Raw genomic sequence first — 19,694 nt, 5'->3', positions numbered from 1 at the left:
CATACAGAATGATTTTATTTTCGATGCTTTTTAAACGCAGGGTCACAATTTGCGACTCTTGATTCACTGTTCTGACAAATGTTTCATCTCAAGTCGCATAGGACGGTGAAAGGGTGTGTACGCAGCGATACATTCTTCAATTAAAATAATCATTTCAATTAATAAATAAATATGGATAAAGGGTGTTTTTTTTTCTTGATGGGGATTCGCTTATATTGGGGATCGCAGTTTATAGTATAGTAGGACTTTATAGGTAAGTACAGTGTGTGGCCCAGAACCGGGGATAATATTAAAAACAGAGGCTCTATAGGTTACCGGTAATTAGATCATCATGGTTCCACTTAATTAAAATCAAAACTTAACTTTTGTTTTTTTTGTAACAAACTTAATCGTAAATTCAACGTAATGCAATAATATTCCGCTCAACTTGACCGATTGAGTTCGTTCTGTATCGTAAATATTCGGAGCTGCTCGGAACGTCTCGTTGACATTTTATGGGTTCTGTCGGCTGACAGAAAGCTATTATCTTTCTATCAGCACTTAAATAAGTATTGTTAATTTCTGAAGTGATTATTTTGCACTCAAAGATTAAAACCACTTTCTAGTATTTATAATTATTTATTGTACAAATAATAGAAACAAAGCGGAAAGCACGTCGCTCCTCTAAATATGTATATTTTAAAAATGTCTACCGTCCCGTTGTACGCAAGTAGCGTACCATAATAATGCCATACCATAGATAATCCTAAGCTAATTCTTAGGTTCATGTTAAAAAAATATTTACTAAAATTATTGCAAAGCAATTTGATATAAAATTTAAAATATAAAAATAACGAAGTTTCATGATGCGTGGAAAATGTTATGGTGTTAAATTGGGTTATACCTGGCTCACTTGAAACGAACGGGACAGGTGAAACTAAATAAAAGCTTGTAAAATACATTGATGTTGTCATTAATGCTCCTCGAAAAAAATCAAAACTGGTTGAAGTAAAAAAAGCCTGGCCAAGCTAAGTCTGCAACGGAATAATTTGGCGACACTGTATTTTAACGTCTCACGTACATAAATATGCGTTACATTTGCAGTATTCATCTGTTATTTTTACTTCGTATAAAAAAAAGCCTTGTAAATACATGCTGTTTCGTCGATTCTCCAAGTCTCCAAGCCGTAAGACTTTCTATGATTAATATCCTATGATCCCCAAGTCCTGTCTTTGCATCTCTGTTTATAATCAGGATTCCACCATCGTCTCATCTCCTTGTATGTAGTATGCGTTTCAAGCATGGTCTGATTGTTGAGGGCTGCACACAGTATGCATACGTATTTAGGAGGGTGGTATGTGTAGAGGCTCTTCCACCTGAAGAAGTCATGGTATGCTGCCGGGGTCTTGATGATATGCGCCATGATAGAAGCCAGCTCTTTAGGCTCATGCTTTCTGGCATCAATGTACGACCCGGGTGGCAGAAATCTGTGAAAACAGAAATATTTTTTTTTACCGTATTGAAACAATGAGTAAAATAAGCTTCTTTTAAAAATAACATTGATTGAATTGGCTGGGAATCGAACCCAGTCATTCTGTAATGTTTTCTGCAATTTTTTTCAATAGGTTCACGTAATTATTTTCAAACAGGGAATTTGACGAAGGTAAAGTTTTTAACAGACCTGGAATAATTAGCTGCTCCATAAACAATCGGTACAACATCATTGAGTAATGCATTTTTCACTTTCTCTGTGATATAGTCTTCTGCAAAAGAGTTTTCAAATGATAGATAGAAGAAGTAGGTGTTAATAAGTAGCTCAAAGCATTGAGAATCTTTTTTTCTCGGACAGCTTAAGTTTCCACATTTACCATACACATCCAAAGTTAAATTGTGATGGTGCAATTCACTTTTAAGCTTTTCAGCATACTTTTCTCGTTTACTTCTAGTATGGCAATGTGAAACAAACCAAGCAGCTGCCCTGGTTTTATTTTTAGACGTTTCATTGTATTCAGGCATGTCATTGTCCCAAGTCATATCAATACTTGGTCCCACTATATGGCCACTTGTATTTCTGATGAGCATATATGGCAACTTGATATCAGAGTTTAACTTATACGTCGCTGTCCAGTTGAAAAATCCATCGAGTATTGAATCGCAGATCGGCTGGTTGTCCGACGATTCCATGTTTAAAAAAATATATTTCTGGTGATTGGACCTCTTTTTTGGAAGATCAGACGCATGTACACTATAACAGTGGGGTCCGTAGAAGATTATAGCGTCAAACTTAGTTAAATTACCATAGAAAAAATCCCTGTGCGTGGTAAAGTAACAATTGGAAAAATGACATTTCCAATAACTGGAAGGTTCAATAGTAGCAGGTGTCCACATTAATATGTATTTCATATTTTCTACTGTTGACTCTTTTGCTGTTTTATTCTCTGTGCTTTGATATATGTAAATAAGTATACATATACTCAAGGCGAGTAATAACCTCTTAGCAAGTATCCTCTTAGCAGGTAGGCCTGTTAGGTAGCATTTCCATACATTCGGCACTGAAGTATATTCTGTTTCAGGTTCATGCCAAGATCCCGGAGTCATATTCGAAATTAGATTGTTCTGAAAAATAAGCATGTTTTGTATTTACATTATCACGAATCTGTAATAGTGCAAGCACACACATGATGGGGTCCAATTAGCCAAGTGGTTAGAGAACCTGAGTATGAAGCTTGAGGACCCTGGTTCGATTCCCGGTCGAGGCAGATATTTGCATGAATAATTTGTTCTCGGATCTTGTGCATCTAATATGTATTCAACTATTTATTTATCTATATTATAAGTATGTTTACCCGTTGCCTAGTACCCATAATACAAGCTTTGCTTAGTTTGGGACTAGGTCAATAGGTGTCAAGTGTCCCATGATATTTAAAAAAAATAATGTTTGTCTGATAGAATGAAAGAATAAGCAGCAGGATCAAAGAAATAGATCATAAAAATAAAAAATAAAAATTTGTAAAATCAAAAACCCGACTGCCTTTAAAAAATACTAAAAAGAAGAAAACAAGTCTAGTTGGCTATCCTCTGTTAAGTAGCTAAGTTAAAGTTCAACAGTCGGGACCCATTAGGTAGTAAGAATTTTTGAGCTGGTCACGATTTGAATGGGCCCCCGACTGTTGAACTTTCTCGGATTTCTTCTTTCTCGGATTCTTCTCAACAGAGGTTTTTCCGAACCAGTGGTAGTTTTTTTTTTGACATTCATAAAGAAAGAAGAAAGGAAGAAAATAATTTATTTATAACAGCAATGACACATTAAGGTTAGGAAAAATAACAATAAGAAATGTTGCCGCTATAAAAAGGTCCCGGCTCAGCATATCGCTGGTTGAAAACCAGCACTGATCGGGCCACAGGAGAGTGAAATTACGGAAAGTCACACAAAACAAATCAAATACAAAGCTACGAGACTAAAATATAAGTTGGCATCAGCAATTATGACATCAGCAGACAATACGCGAAATAAAAATATGTGCTTGTTATAGCCTAAATTGAATAAATAATATTTTGACTTTGACTTTGACTTTTATAGTAGGACTTTATAGGTAAGTACAGTGTGTGGCCCAGAACCGGGGATAATATTAAAAACAGAGGCTCTATAGGTTACCGGTAATTAGATCATCATGGTTCCACTTAATTCAAATCAAAACTTAACTTGTTATTTATAGCACACAATGGTTTTATTTTCGATGCTTTTTAAACGCGGGGTCACAAATCGCGACTCTTGGTTCACTGTTTTGGCATGTTTCATCTCAAGTCGCATAGGGCGGTGAAACTTGGGCGTGTACGCAACGATTCAGTTAAAATAATCATTATGAATAAATAAATATGGATAAAGGATTTTATTTTTTTGTTCATTGGGGATTCGCTTATACTGCGGGTCGCATTCTACGTGTTAAGTAGGACTTTAAATATAATGTAGCAAAAACAAAATTCTAAAGCTCCAAAAAACTTTATTCTTCTTCAGAACTAACTGCACTTAGCAAATGCAACTACTGTGTTCAAAGTCATAAGTAAAGTAAAGTCTTACTTTGTAATACATAGAACGCGACTCCTAATATTTACGAACCCCCAATCAACAACCAATGAAAAAAAAAACATACTGTGACATCATGCGAACTTTGGTACTAAATGTACATGTACCTACCTACGAGTTCATGTATTTTTACAATAGAATGGTAGCGCACCTCTTCTAATGAAAAGCGTTCTCGTAATAATAATATGCTTTATTTAAATATGTGTATATTCATGCTTTCCAATAACGATATCGTTTTATTGTGTGTTCAATTTTGTTTCATTCTCATTCTCATAAAGCAAGCTGCATTACTTACGAAGTAAAGAAACGAAACTACCGTGAGACTCACTCATATTAAATATATTGACCCGGATAACTCACGTCTTAAATCGAGTTCAGACATGGACATTTGACATGATTTAAGTCTTGTCCATGTTCATTTTAAGACCCACCTGTTGGGAGACGATATTGAGGTCACTGAGCATAGTATCATATAGTATTGAGCTCCTCCGACGACTCCGTCATTATGACTATATCATCGGCAAAACGAAGATGGGTGATGTACTCGCCGTTGATATTGATGCCGAACCTGTTCCAGTCCAAGAGCTTGAAAACATCCTCCAACGCATTTCTGAACAGTTTCGGAGAAATAACGTCTCCCTGTCTCACACCTCGATGCAGTTGGATTGGTTGTGTACTCTCGTCCTGCAACCGGATTGACATAGTGGCGTTGCTGTACAAACTCTTCAACACCTCGATGTATCTATAGTCAATATGGCATCGCTGAAGAGACTGCAATACAGCCCAGGTCTCGATTGAATCGAAGGCTTTTTCATAGTCCACAAACGCTAAACATAGTGGCCGATTATTTTCCTTTTGAGATAGAAAACAATAACTAAAAACAAAAAAGTTAAAAACGTCAAGAATACAAAATTATACTTAAAATAATAAATAGATTACAATTGTAATTTATAATATAGTTTGTTCTCCCTTGGGGATCGTCATAAGTAAAATACAAAATTACAATTTTAAAAAAATACAAAAGATTTTCACAAATTCAAACAATAAAATAAAATTAATATTAAAATAAAACGTCATATTCAAAAAGTCATTGACAGAATAAAATGCGTTTTACTACAAAAAGTCTTTCAGGTGACGGCAAAACGTTTAATTATTATTTTCTCGTTTTAGTTTAGAAGGTAAGGTGTTCGTAATATTATATTTGGAACTGATAACGGTAGAGATGGACGTTATTCCACGTCACCGTATACAGTAACTAGTAACGTGCTGAATAACCAAATCACTGGTTTCACGTCAAGCGACAAGTGGTGATTTTTGAAACGAGCTATTTTTGTGGTTGATATTCGCCTCAACGCTACAGACGTCACGAGTAGCACAGAGTAATAATTATAACCTTAACTTTATACAACGTCAAAGAAACGATTCTTAGATTATAAAATTATTGACATTACACCGAAAAACGATGCTTGTGATAAATAAAGTCATAGCTCAATAGCTTGTAACAAATTACGTTAAATATTAGTTTTATTTCTAATTCAGTTGCAGTGACTGTCACAGAACGCGTCACTGCAGGCAGTGAAAGAAACTGGTTACTAAAATCACGGCGGGTTCTTTCCCGCTAGCACCATTGTTAGAATAATTTAACAAAATGACATGTAATAATGATATTACCAATAAATGAGTATGAGTATGCGGGTGCTACGAGTGATTTTACCCTCAACGCCCATTCGACTGAAGCTAGAAACGTTTGTGCTCGTATACATAACAAGTTATTGGAACAGGTAGGTACCTACAGTGAAAATAGGGTCATGATTCCTAGTTCCGTGAACAGTTTTTTACAAGACGGCCTTTGGCAAGAATCCGCACCACTTGTTTCTGCAGAACCATAACGCGCCCAGAATCTGTTGAGTTGCCCCATAGTATGATCATAGGAAAGGTTCGATTATTTTTAGTAAAAGTAGATGTACTTATTATAATTTTTAATAAAAAAAAATAAAGAAAAAATCTTTTTAGAGACAAGCTTTTATTACTTGTAAATAAAAAGAGCTTAAAAGTTTAAAATAATTTAAATCAGATGAGAAATATACCGTTTTATAGGTACATTGTATTAAATCTTTGCCTATTTATCACAATCCGTTATTAGAAATAGTGCCTTTCGGTCGAGTTTCGGCAAAAAACCGGGTTTCGGTTTAGTTTCGGTTTTTATAATTTATAAACAAAAGCGTTTTACATCGTGACAGCAAGAGAAATAAAGAAGATGTAAAATATGATAAATTCCTCTTTATTATTCTATTAAAATGTAACACGCTTTTATTTATAATAATTGGGACTGTGATAAAAACGCAAAGATTTAATACAATGTACGTTTATAACGGTATATCTTCTGATTTAAATTATATTGAACTTTTTGGTTCTTTTTTATTTAAAAGTAATAAAAGTTTGTTTTTAAAGTTTTTTCTACTTTATCTTATATTTATCTTTTTAGTATTTTTGATAAAAAAATTACTATGGGGTAGTCGTATGCATAACAGCGTTTTCCAGCTCTATCATCAGACACTAGCTACCATCTAGCACCAAAGCACTCTACAAGACGAATCCAACGAGCCCAAACGCGATGGGGTTGTGTCGCTCTATTACCGAATTCCTATGGTAATCTTCCAGCTCCATCATCAGACCCTGGTTACCATCTAGTACCATAGTACTCGTCGAGATGAATAAAACGAGTCCAAACTCTATTGGCTTGCGTCGTTTAATAACCGAGTTCCTATGACCCCTTCCTGCTCCATCATCAGACCTTGGTTTCCTTTTAGCAACAAAGTACTCGTCAAGACGAATCAAACGAACCCAAACTCAATGGCTTTGTGTCGTTTCATTACATAGTTCTTATGGCCATCTTCCAGCTTCATCATCCGATGAGCTCCACGTCATAATAATATTGCATTGTCATCTGATGTATACATGCATGAAAAATTTCAGCTCGTCGGAAATCGGCAAGTGGATCAAATTTAACTTGCAAGTTTTTGGTAAAAAAAGAAACATTTTTAATACAAGTTTTTTTTGCGGACTGTACTTTTTGACAACTTTACTTGCATTATCACCCAAACTATATTGGTATACCAAATTTATATCCGATACCATTAACCGTTGAAGAGTTCCGTCCTACGGAGACAATCCTGGCCGGACTACCAGGATGTCACTACCAGATTATTGTATTGTCACACAATGTACATAAGTAAGTATTTCAAATTTCAAGTCAATTTGACTACTGAAAATTGGTCAAATTTAACTTGCAAGATTTGACTACAAATAGACAGAGGAACGGGACAGGTGAAACTAAATAAAAGCTTGTAAAATACATTGATGTTGTCATTAATGCTCCTCGAAAAAAATCAAAACTGGTTGAAGTAAAATAGAGCCTGGCCAAGCTAAGTCTGCAATGGAATAATTTGGCGACACTGTATTTTAACGTCTCACGTACATAAATACATTTGCAGTATTCATCTGGTTATGTTTACTTTGTATAAAAAAAAGCTTGTAAATACATGCTGTTTCGTCGATTCTCCAAGTCTCCAAGCCTTTCAATGATTAATATCCTAAGATCCCCAAGTCCTGTCTTTGCATCTCTGTTTATAAACAGGATTCCACCATCGTCTCATCTCCTTGTATGTAGTACGCGTTTCAAGCATGGTCTGATTGTTGAGGACTGCACACAGTCTGCATACGTATTTAGCAGGGTGGTATGTGTAGAGGCTCTTCCACCTGAAGAAGTCATGGTAGGCTGCCGGGGTCTTGATGATATGCGCCATGATAGAAGCCAGCTCTTTAGGCTCATGCTTTCTGGCGTCAATGTACGACCCGGGTGGCAGAAATCTGTGAAAACAGAAATAATTTTTTTTACCGTAGTGAAACAATGAGTAAAATAAGCTTCTTTTAAAAATAACTGTAATGTTTTCTGCGATTTTTTTTCAATAGGTTCACGTTATTATTTTCAAACAGGGAATTTGACGAAGGTAAAGTTTTTAACAGACCTGGAATAATTAGCTGCTCCATAAACAATCGGTACAACATCATTGAGTAATGCATTTTTCACTTTCTCTGTGATATAGTCCTCTGCAAAAGAGTTTTCAAATGATAGATAGAAAAAGTAGGTGTTTTTAAGTAGCTCAAAGCATTGAGAATCTTGTTTTCTCGTACAGCTTAAGTTTCCACATTTACCATACACATCCAAAGTTAAATTGTGATGGTGCAATTCACTTTCAAGCTTTTCAGCATACTTTTCTCGTTTGCTTCTAGTATGGCAATGTGAAACAAACCAAGCAGCTGCCCTGGTTTTATTTTTAGACGTTTCATTGTATTCAGGCATGTCATTGTCCCAAGTCATATCAACACTTGGTCCCACTATATGGCCACTTTTATTTCTGATGAGCATATATGGCAACTTGATATCAGAGTTTAACTTATACGTCGCTGTCCAGTTGAAAAATCCATCGAGTATTGAATCGCAGATCGGCTGGTTGTCTGACGATTCCATGTTTAAAAAAATATATTTCTGGTGATTGGACCTCTTTTTTGGAAGATCAGACGCATGTACACTATAACAGTGGGGTCCGTAGAAGATTATAGCGTCAAACTTAGTTAACTTACCACCGAAAAAATCCCTGTGGGTGGTAAAGTAACAATTGGAAAAATGACATTTCCAATAACTGAAAGGGTCAAAAATAGCAGGTGTCCACATTAATATGTATTTTATATTTTCTACTGTTGACTCTTTTGCTGTTTTATTCTCTGGGCTTTGATATATATAAATAAGTATACATATACTCGTGGCGAGTAATAACCTCTTAGCAAGTAGCCTCTTAGCAGGTAGGCCTCTTAGGTAGCATTTCCATACATTTAGCACTGAAGTATATTCTGTTTCAGGTTCATGCCAAGATCCCGGAGTCATATTCGAAATTAGATTGTTCTGGAAAATAAGCATATTTTGTATTTACATTATCACGAATCTGTAATAGTGCAAGCGCCTACATGATGGAGTCTAATTAGCCAAGTGGTTAGAGAACCTGAGTATGAAGCTTGAGGACCCGGGTTCTATTCCCGGTCGAGGTAGATATTTGCATGAATAATTTGTTCTCGGGTCTTGTGCATTTAATATGTGTGCAACTATTTATTTATCTATATTATAAGTATGTTTACCCGTTGCCTAGTACCCATAGTACAAGCTTTGCTTAGTTTGGGACTAGGTCAATAGGTGTCAAGTGTCCCGTGATATTTAAAAAAAAAATTTTTGTCTGATAGAATGAAAGAACAAGCGGCAGGATCAAAGAAATAGATCATAAAAATAAAAATAAAAAAATATAAAATCAAAAACCCGACTGCCTTTAAAAAATACTAAAAAGAAGAAAACAAGTCTAGTTGGGTACAACTCTGTTAAGTAGCTAAGTTAAAGTTCAACAGTCGGGACCCATTAGGTAGTAAGAATTTTTGAGCTGGTCACGATTTGAATGGGCCCCGACTGTTGAACTTTAAGTTGCTACTTAAAAGAGTTCTAGCCCACTAGACATGTTTTCTTCTTTTTAGTATTTTTAAAGACAGTCGGTTTTTTGATTTTTTAAATTTATTTTTTTATTTTACACTTTTTTGATATTTCTGTGAAAATGATAGATTTAAAACTATTATAACCCAAATATATTTAGAATAGACTAATTAAAGATATTGTAACGGATAACTTACGTCTTTAATCGAGTTTAGCTGGACATGTTTCGGGCTATTTCGTAGCCCTTCTTCACAGGAGAAGAAAGAAAGGTCAGGTAGCGTATATGGGGACGTTCCGGTGTACCGGTTATGTGTTTTATGTACAATAAAGAGTTTTACAATACAATACAATACAATACAATACAATACAATTAGCAATTGCATCGAGTGAGGACGAGGACGATACAAGAACAGTCAAAAGGAAGCGAAAAAAGTGATGTAAGCATGGTTATTAAAAAGAAAAACGCATTAAGATGTGTTTCTACTTACAGTTTTGATGTTCTCGCAACAGTTCGCGACAATGGTTCTTTAGAGCAAGCTAAACTTAATCAATACCGTCTTTCAGTAAACTAAAAAAAATTAAGCTTTTGTTTTACTCACCTTTATTAAGTTCATTTTGCTTGTCCAATTTCACCCACATTTTTTTTAATCCGAAATGAAACAGCCATACTCATTTGTACGCACGTTTTTAGTGTAACGAAGCTAACTGAAATGTGTGCTCGCTTCCACATTTGACTATTAAAGGGCGTGTAATTATCGTGCCGATCACGCTATTGCATACAGGATGATTTTATATTCGATGCTTTTTTAACGCGGGGTCACAACTCGCGACTCTTGGTTCACTGTTTGACATGTTTCATCTCCAGTCGCATAGGACGGTAAAACTTCGGCGTGTACGCAACGATTCAATTAAAATAATCATTATGAACAAATAAATAAAATAATAAAAAAATATCATGGGACACTTGACACCAATTGATCTAGTCCCAAACTAAGCAAAGCTTGTACTGTGGACACTAGGCAACGGATAAACATATTATACCATATACCTCAAGCTTTGTAGTCAGGTCCTCTAACCACTTAGACATCCGGTCGTCAATACATATAGATAAAGGATTTTATTTTTTTGTTCATTGGGGATTCGCTTATACTGCGGGTCGCATTCTATGTGTTAAGTAGGACTTTAAATATATATAGCAAAAACAAAATTCTAAAGCTCCAAAAAACTTTATTCTTCTTCAGAACTAACTGCACTTAGCAAATGCAACTACTGTGCTCAAAGTCATAAGTAAATAAAGTCTTACTTTGTAATAAATAGAACGCTACTCCTATTATTTACGAACCCCCAATCAGCAACCAATGAAAAAAAAACATACTTTATACACTGTGACATCATGCGAACTTTGGTACTAAAAGTACATGTACCTACCTACGAGTTCATGTATTTTTACAATAGAATGGTGGCGCACCTCTTCTAATGAAAAGTGTTCTCGTAATAATAATTTATTTAAATATGTATAATTATATTCATGCTTTCCAATAACGGTATCGTTTTATTGTGTGTTCAATTTTGTTTCATTCTCATTCTCATAAAGCAAGCTGCATTACTTACGAAGTAAAGAAACGAAACTACCGTGAGACTCACTCATATTAAATATATTGACCCGGATAACTCACGTATGAAATCGAGTTTAGCTCGACGTGTTTCGGGCTAATCCGTAGCAAACGCTTTATTTTTAATTTAAGCTTTATTTAAACGAAGAAAATTGTAGTAGTGGCAAAGTCTAAGAACTTACATTTTCTTACACTATGGTAGCGGCCCTTTTCAAGTTTATATTTAACCCTAAACTTGACAAGGTGAGTCAGTGTACTGAATTCAAGCCTCGATAGATTCTTGTACAGCTAACAAAATTAAAATTGTGTATCTTATAAGATACACTGCCAAGTTTAGGTTTTGAAAAACAAATGCTATAGGGACTTAGGCTGCGAATCGGTCGCTGGGAGGCAGCGGGGCGGGCAACGGAGCTGCCAGCGTTTTCACTTTTTATTGCGTTTAAGCTGTGGTGGCCTCTCAAGCAGAGGGTCGTGGGTTCAAACCCCGGCTCGCACCTCTGAGTTTTTCAAAATTCATGTGCGGAATTACATTTGAAATTTACCACGAGCTTTGCTGTGAAGGAAAACATCGTGAGGAAACCTGCACAAACCTGCGAAGCGATTCAATGGTGCGTGCGAAGTTCCCAATCCGCACTGGGCCCGCGAGGGAACTATGGCCCAAGCCCTCTTGTTCTGAGAGGAGGCCTGTGCCCAGCAGTGGGACGTATATAGGCTGGGATGATGATAAAAGTACCTAATTGACAAAGGTAAGGCTTAGGTCTACAATATAACAAGAACTACATAATTTAGTCAATGAGCTGTTGACTTATGAACAATGTCTAATTATAATAACAGAAGTAATTATTACCTCAAACTCTCAATACGACAGTTCGACGCAGATTAACAACTTCTGCCCTGCGAGTGGGTACATGCTACCACACAAACAAATGACTGAGCGACAGTCATGCGTTTTATGGCACAAAGCCCAGCCTCTTCCACTTCCACATAAATCAACACAAATCTTCCTAGTAAATCAGTTTGTTTCTTAATTAGGCATTTTTCCGGATACTACAATACATCAATTCCTTTCAAAGTATTTCAAAACATCTTTACTTCTCGCAACTCTGTCAACAACTTTTAGGTCAGAGGATTGGGTGATATTTGAATCCAGTGAGAGCGCGTCAGTAAACGAAAGGTGTTGAAAGAAACACGTATGAGTTATAAAATGTTTATGTGCCAAATAAATGAAGATTTTGTGAATAATCACCGGAAAGTGCTTAAAAAATACAAGTATGTTGAATTCTTTATCCTATTAATATTATAAATGCGAAAGTTTGTATGTATGTGTTTGTATTAGTTTGTATTAGTGCGTTTGTTACTGCTTCACACTCAACGTTCAACCACTAGTGGGACGTAGAGAAATGTCAGGGGGGCGGAATAGGTACGTTTGCATTTCCAAAAAATAGTACATTGTGTCTTAAGGGCGGTAAATAAGGAATTACGAACGAGAGTCTATTAGAAGCCCGAAGTCGAAGACTGAGGGCTTTAATGAGTCGATATTCGTAATTCTAGTACCGCCCGTGCGACATACAATGTTTTTCATCACATTTGCAAGAAATTTTTTATATTTTTAAAAGAAAAAATATAATTCTTCCAAATATTGCCAATATCTTAGGCTGCGCTCTTGACAGCGCCGCCCTCCCCCTCCCGCAGCACGAGCTGCAACGTGCGTGTGCATGTGGTCCTGCAGGAGCGCGCGCAGCACTATGAGTACGGGCACGGACTCATTGACCGACCTTGGGCTTCATGACAAGAAAATTTGTACGCGCAATGGCTCATTTACCGACCACGGGCTGACAAGCACATTAAGGTCGAGGGTTTTATTTGGGGGGTTGCAACCAAGGTAGCCTGCATGTTATGACACTGTTTACGAGCAAGTGTGATGAAAAAACTATTGAACGCGTAGGTAAATTAACTGTTTCGGATTGCCATTCGATCGCAAAAAATGTGTTTCTTATTTTTGTGGAAACTTAAGGGGGGCATAAAAATATTATTTTTGGTTCGGGGAGGCTCGGCGAAATAAGGAATGGGAAACCCTGGGCTAGACTGCTCTAGCTTAAAGACGAAAAGAGGCAGAATTAAAGACGAAATTTGGCGTGGGTGTTTTATATACTTACATAACTAAATATGGAAAACCACGATGTTTTCTTGAGAATTCCCATGGGATTATTGAAAATTTAGTAAATTAGGTACCGGAATTTCAATTCAGCACTGATCTAATGATTTATTGAATCAGGCGTTACTTTGCGGAGTCCACATCAATGAACTAAAAGAATTACTTTGCTCACCCGCGACCTTATGATAGCTACGTGTATGCAAGATATGCGTGTTCATGCAGTTCCTCCACCTCCACACTGTAAGAACACACACAACCCAACCCATCTATCACTCACCAAGCTCAACCGGAGCTCATCTTCAGAGCAACACAACCGTGCACCATGCATCATGTTTGCTATGAAGATGAGCTCTGGTTAAGTTGGCTCAGTTTCAGCGCTGCCTGACATAGCGCTTATTTGATCAAATATAATGAAATGTCTTCGTAGAGTTCTTTCACGCTTGGATCCCATGCCTTCCCCTACCCTAGGGTTTCCACCCTAAAAGGTGTAAAACAGTGTAACGGTGTAATTGGTTTATTTATACCATTTGGGGTGTTCAGCCTCAGTTGTGGTGATAGTCATCTTCTATAGGGCAGGCCTATGTCCAACAGTGGACGTCCTGGGGCTGAAAAGATGATGACGAAAGACTCCATTTTTAAAAGTTGCTGAACTAATGTCGTTCAGTTCAAATTGCGAGTACGATATGTTTTAATTATTTGTCATTTTATAGGTCTTTGGTACAAGTGACATTTCGATTCACAAGAGCTGGCACGAATGGATTGAATGAATGAATGAAAGTATCTGTGTGTTAGCTATTTGAATACAATTCACACAAACATGAAAATTGTGATGCATCTGTCATGTTCCTACAAACAATATATGTCTAAGTGACATTACTTTCGTTTAATCCATTCGTGCCAGCTCTTGTGATTGGCCTATACATTTTACAATCGGTTGGCACTTTGGTTCATATTAGATAAGATAAGATGAGACTTTATTTTTCAAAACAGGCACACATACAGAAAAACACTTATAAACGTCAACGTACGCATAACAAATCTGGAAAAAGAAATGGAAGAAAACAAGTAAAACTGTTCGATAAAACTGGATTATGTATGAAAGCCATGTGTTCTGCAAGAAGGGTGCTGGCTCAGCATGAAGCTGCGAAAGCCGCAGCGCTGGTATTCTGCCAGTGACCTTAAGGAGAAGGTCGATAATAGTGTGGCACGATTTGCACGTGACAACAGTCTTCAGAACTTGGTTTCTTTCTTTTTGTTTGACGACCGGATGGCCAAGTGGGTAGAGAACCTGACTACGAAGCTTGAGGTCCCGGGTCCGATTCCCGGCCGGAGCAGATATTTATATGAATAATACGAATGTTTGTTCTCGGGTCTTGGATGTTCAATATGTATTTAAGTATGTATATATCTATATAAGTATGTTTATCCGTTGCCTAGTATCCATACTACTGGTACTAGGTCAATTGGTGTCAGGTGTCCCATGATATTTATTTATTTTATTTTATCGTCCTTTAACACCCTAAGACCATGTTTACATTAATCCAATAAAATCGTTCCAATAGCGATACATTACGGGGTCGCAATCCCAACGAGTTCGACGAGGTCGATCGAGCACCGCAGTCTCATTATTATTATTTATTTGTCAATAAAAAATTACAGCATTACAGTAAAAACTAATGCGCTGTAAAATTCAAATTATACAAAAAAAAAACATAAAAATGCAAAAAGACGTACAAAAAAAGAGTTATTTAAATACTTTTCTCTTTGCTTCCCTAAAGCGACGGAAGACTACACACTCCGGCCAGAAGTCGGAGTGCAGGAACATCTGGATTCTAAAAGAGCGAAAATAGTTAGCCTTATGAAGCGGCAATTAAATACACTACGAGTAAGTCGTTCGCCGCATGCGTGTAAAGAACACGGTAGTATAAGACGACGTTCGTCAGCCTAAGTAGTTTGAAACAAGTTCGGCGACCGCGTTAGATGAACGACGCCGCTTTAGACTCATCAAGCTACTGGAACGATTGCACTGAAATAATGTAAAGAGTCTATCATCTATAGTGAGATCTCGTATCCTCCGATATTTTGGATATGTGACTCGACGTAGGGAGCACTCTATAGAGTGACTTGTGGTGCAGGGAAGAGTCAATGAGAAAAGATCAAAACGACGTTCTCCCATGCGCTGAGCTGGACCAGATAAAAACCCTAACAAATTACTCTTCTCAACATTTGCGCCACAGAAGCGACAGCCAGGGACAACTGGCGAAGAATTTTTCGACATGCAACGTGACCACGACTGCTCTATTAAGAGTATCCGACGAAGAAAAATATAAACAGGGACTAACTCCTTAATCAGCCGTTTTCGGTAAATTCTGGTGTCTTTGGAAAGTTTTGACTGACAACATTAACTGTCAGTGTCCTATCCTTCAACTCCTAGTCATCTTTTCTTGGAATCAAAATGTTTTTATTCCAATTGCGATCTCTGCTAACTAAGAAAGGTTTGGCTGTAAAAAAACTATTACTTATAACGAGTGTTTTATGTACGCTCATATGTATTAATCTAGTACTGAAAGCAAGAACACCAAGGGTCAAATACATTCTAGAGTGGGTACCAACTGGTCGGTGGCCCATCGAGCCTTTTACAATTTGGCAGAAAGAACAGCTGGAATTTGAAGAAAGCAATTGCCGCTTCACTAACTGCCATCTTACTCAGAATAGATACAAGTTTGGATTCGAATTATCTAAATTCGATGCTATAATCTTCAATGGACAGAGTCTTAAGCGTGTGAAAGAGCGGGATCTTCCAGCCGGTAGATGGTACCACCAGAAATATATTTTCTTGAACACAGAATCTTCCGACAGCCAGCCAATCTGCAACTCACTATATGATGGATACTTCAACTGGACTGCAACATATAAGTTGAACTCTGATATAAGTTTCTCGTATATGGTTATTAAGAATATGAATGGTGACAAAATTGGACCAAAGGTTGATTTGACTTGGGTGGAAAACATGTCTGAATTCAATGATTTGAAATCGTTGCAAATATTTAACGGAAGAACTAAGGCTGCCGCGTGGTTTGTTTCACATTGTCATACTAGAAGCAAGCGAGAGAATTACACTAAAAGTCTGAAGTACGAGTTGAATAAACTCAATTTAGACTTAGACGTGTATGGTAAATGTGGGGCATTGGAGTGTCCAAAAAGGAATCGTTCGTGCGATGATCTATTAAGGAATACCTACTACTTTTATTTAGCATTTGAGAATTCGTTCGCAGAAGACTATATCACGGAAAAAGTGATCACAGCATTAATGGGCGATGTTGTACCCATTCTCTACGGCGGAGCGAATTATTCCAGGTTATTCGACTTTTCTATAATATTTAGTAATGCTCGGTTTACCATCTGTTATCTCAGTTTTACGCCATTTACCTATTTTCCTGTCTTTAGGATGTCGTAAGGATGCAAACAGTATCCTATTATTATTACTATGCTTAGGACCCGTTGGCTGTTTCTCGCAGTCTTAGGAACAGACATTTTTAACCCAATTTATTATCACCCTGTGCCTGGTTAACCTAACAAGTTAATTAGGTTAAATAAATCTTTCTAAAACAAATTTGTAAAATAAACCTAGATACTTTCTATAATGTATTTGTTAATATATAATTATGGTCTTAAACGTTTGTCACCTATTTATCTTATTCTTTTTTTTTCCTTTTTTTGTCCCACGTTATCACGAATATTTGTTTCTCTCTTTCTTCTGCTTCCATAGATTTTTGCCACCCGGATCATACCTTGACGCCAGGAAGTATAAGCCTGAAGAGCTGGCTTCCCTCATGGCGCATCTCATCAAGACCCCGGTAGCCTACCGCGACTTTTTCAGGTGGAAGAACCACTACTCCTACCACCGGCCCAAGAATATATGCGGGTTGTGTGCAGCTCTGAACAACCAGACCATGCTTGAAGCGCGAAGTATACTGGACTTTAGGCGCTGGTGGAACCCTGACTTCCTGGAGCGATGTAAAGACGGTCTTAATTGGGGAACATAGGAACTTCACTTAATGCACTCAGCCTTCTTGTCTAACGCACTCGGAATCATAATTATTTTCACCGTTTCTTTCTGTCATGTGGTAAAGGATGAGGGTAGAAAGAGATGGTGAAAGCAATAGCATGAGCTCGCGCCTTAGACAATAAGGCCTCAGGTCTGAGGCGTGGCTGGTTGAAAAGGTACGAGTATCCATTGTGGTATTACACCTAGTGCCATTCACGAGGACTCGTGATTTTGACAAAATTAGACACGCGTCATCGTGAATGACTCTACCTATACAGAGATGGTACCAAACAGTATGATATTTTACTTAAACAGGTGATAATTTCGCTTAAACTGAACAAATTTCTCCAAGGATCATAGGTCGAAAAACGATTTTTCTCGCCTTTCCATAGTAAGTCGGTCAGCTACCAAGTGCCTGATTTAGAGTTCTAACCGCCCTAGGCTAACTACAAATATCCACTTCCCAACAATTTTGGGTTTCATTTTTCTCATATTATACGAAAAGTATAGCACAGAAATCAATGATATTTTACAATCAAGATACTCATTATATTTTCTATGCCTGTCGTGCAAAGTTGACATCTTTTTTTTGTCGACTTTTGAGCTCCTGTTATTCTGATATTACGCATTTATATGAAAATCTGAAAAACCACAGGCATAGATAATTACGTCTAGTCCATAGTTACAAAATATCATCTAGTTCTGTTGCCTAGTTTTCAAATGACACCGGGACTACGTTTGTATGGAGAATGGAACGAAGAGATCCGACTTCTCTTAAAGGAATACCCTTTATAAAATCCTAATGCACTAAGAAAAGTCAGTATATTTAGCAGATACTTTTTCTAACGTAATGTGAATTGAAATGGGTCATCCGACTCTGGAAAGGTGCCTAACAAAATCTTGCCTTGCCTTGCCTTGAGTTTTACCCACTTCTTATTGTGATATGGGCCCAAAACTTGGCAAATATAGGTACATCCCACCACTCAATTCAAACCTCGACTCGCACCTCTCAGAATTCATGTGTGAAATTACATTTCAAATTTACCACGAGCTTACGTTTAAAGATAACACCTTGAGGAAAACTGCAGACACCTGCGAAGCAATTCATTGGTGTGTGTGAAGTTCCCAATCCACACTGAGCCCGTGTGGGAACTACGGCCCAAGCTGTCTCATTCTGAGAGGATGCCTGTGCCCACCAGTAGGACGGATATAGGCTGGGATGAGGAATGAGCAAAAAGCGCCTATCTGATTAATATAGCAATTAGAGCTTGACAAGTTCCTATTTAGCACTCGGTAGAATCCTGTCACAGTCGGCATTTTCCGCACTTATCAAAAAAACTTGATAACGACAGCAGAGGCTCCCTGCGACAGGGTTCCACCGAGTGCTAAATAGGAACTTGTCATTCTTTAGGCAAAATGTACACTACACAGTTATAGAGCGCGAGCTACAAACAGCACAGATGAATCGTTCGCGATTTTCGCTCAGTGTTTATAATTATTATGAACACTATTTAAATATCTGTATTAAATATATATATATTCATCTAATTTAGTACCTCTACTTTATTTGTACCTTTATTTACGTATATTTCATTTTTACAAGCTTTTTGTTTGTTGTTGTTGTTTTTGCTGTCAAATCTTGCAAGTTCATTTTGACCCATTTTCAGTAGTTGGATTGATTTGAAATTTGGTATGTATATAAAATGAAAGTAGGATGACAATGCAAGTACAGTCAGCGAAAAAGCTTTAATGGTTTTTTTTTACATAAACATTTGTTGTTATAGCGGCATTAGAAATACATTATTATTTATGAATACATTTCATCTGTCTATCTATTACGGTTCCTGTGATACAGCCCTGAGACAAACAGACATACAGACAATGTGGCGACATAAATAGGGTCCTGTTTGTCACTCTTCGGGTATGGAACCCTAATTTTATTATGGTACAGTACTTAAATAAAAAGTAGAAAATATCTGAAAGAGGAACTTACAATACACAGACAGAATGTAGTGCGCAGAGCGCAGTGCCCGAACAACCCCGAGCAGAGCGCGATAGAGACAACTGCAGCTTGGACCGAAAATACTTATGCTTTGGACGTGTTCCTATGTTTTTTTTTTTATATAATCTAGTCAAATTTGTTTTCTGAATGTTTTTTTTTCGACTGGATGGAAAACGAGCAAGTGGGTCTCCTGATGTTAAGAGATCACTACCGCCCATAGACACCTGCAACACCATGGGGATTGCAGATGCGTTGCCAACCTAGAGGCCTAAGATGGATA

General features: G+C 37.2%; 3 protein-coding genes across 4 annotated transcripts; 1 reads left to right on the top strand and 2 right to left on the bottom strand.

Annotated features, from left to right (window-relative positions):
* Window positions 1-1,131: 1,131 nt before the first annotated feature.
* Window positions 1,132-4,906, bottom strand: LOC141435923 (alpha-(1,3)-fucosyltransferase C-like). The gene is made up of 3 exons (XM_074098761.1): window positions 4,495-4,906; window positions 1,661-2,595; window positions 1,132-1,466 (listed from the first exon to the last, which is right to left on the bottom strand). The coding sequence occupies exons 1-3, from the start codon at window positions 4,525-4,527 to the stop codon at window positions 1,190-1,192; spliced, it is 1,245 nt and encodes a 414-aa protein (XP_073954862.1). The 5' UTR covers window positions 4,528-4,906; the 3' UTR covers window positions 1,132-1,189.
* A 2,656-nt stretch (window positions 4,907-7,562) lies between these two features.
* Window positions 7,563-10,281, bottom strand: LOC141435922 (alpha-(1,3)-fucosyltransferase C-like). Of its 2 annotated transcripts, none has more exons than XM_074098758.1 (3): window positions 10,196-10,281; window positions 8,092-9,026; window positions 7,563-7,933 (listed from the first exon to the last, which is right to left on the bottom strand). In XM_074098758.1, exons 1-3 carry the CDS (start codon window positions 10,208-10,210, stop codon window positions 7,657-7,659), a joined length of 1,227 nt encoding a protein of 408 aa, XP_073954859.1. In that variant the 5' UTR covers window positions 10,211-10,281; the 3' UTR covers window positions 7,563-7,656. The 2 variants fall into 2 exon arrangements, with proteins under 2 accessions (XP_073954859.1, XP_073954860.1); XM_074098759.1 differs by lacking the exon at window positions 10,196-10,281 and adding an exon at window positions 10,085-10,156.
* A 5,589-nt stretch (window positions 10,282-15,870) lies between these two features.
* Window positions 15,871-17,463, top strand: LOC141435703 (alpha-(1,3)-fucosyltransferase C-like). Its single transcript, XM_074098448.1, has 2 exons — window positions 15,871-16,721; window positions 17,134-17,463. Exons 1-2 carry the CDS (start codon window positions 16,309-16,311, stop codon window positions 17,408-17,410), a joined length of 690 nt encoding a protein of 229 aa, XP_073954549.1. The 5' UTR covers window positions 15,871-16,308; the 3' UTR covers window positions 17,411-17,463.
* The last annotated feature ends 2,231 nt before the right edge of the window (window positions 17,464-19,694 follow it).

This window comes from Choristoneura fumiferana, chromosome 15, assembly GCF_025370935.1.
Source record: "Choristoneura fumiferana chromosome 15, NRCan_CFum_1, whole genome shotgun sequence".
Taxonomy (NCBI): Eukaryota; Metazoa; Arthropoda; class Insecta; order Lepidoptera; family Tortricidae; genus Choristoneura; species Choristoneura fumiferana.
This window is presented reverse-complemented; position numbering and strand designations above follow the sequence as displayed.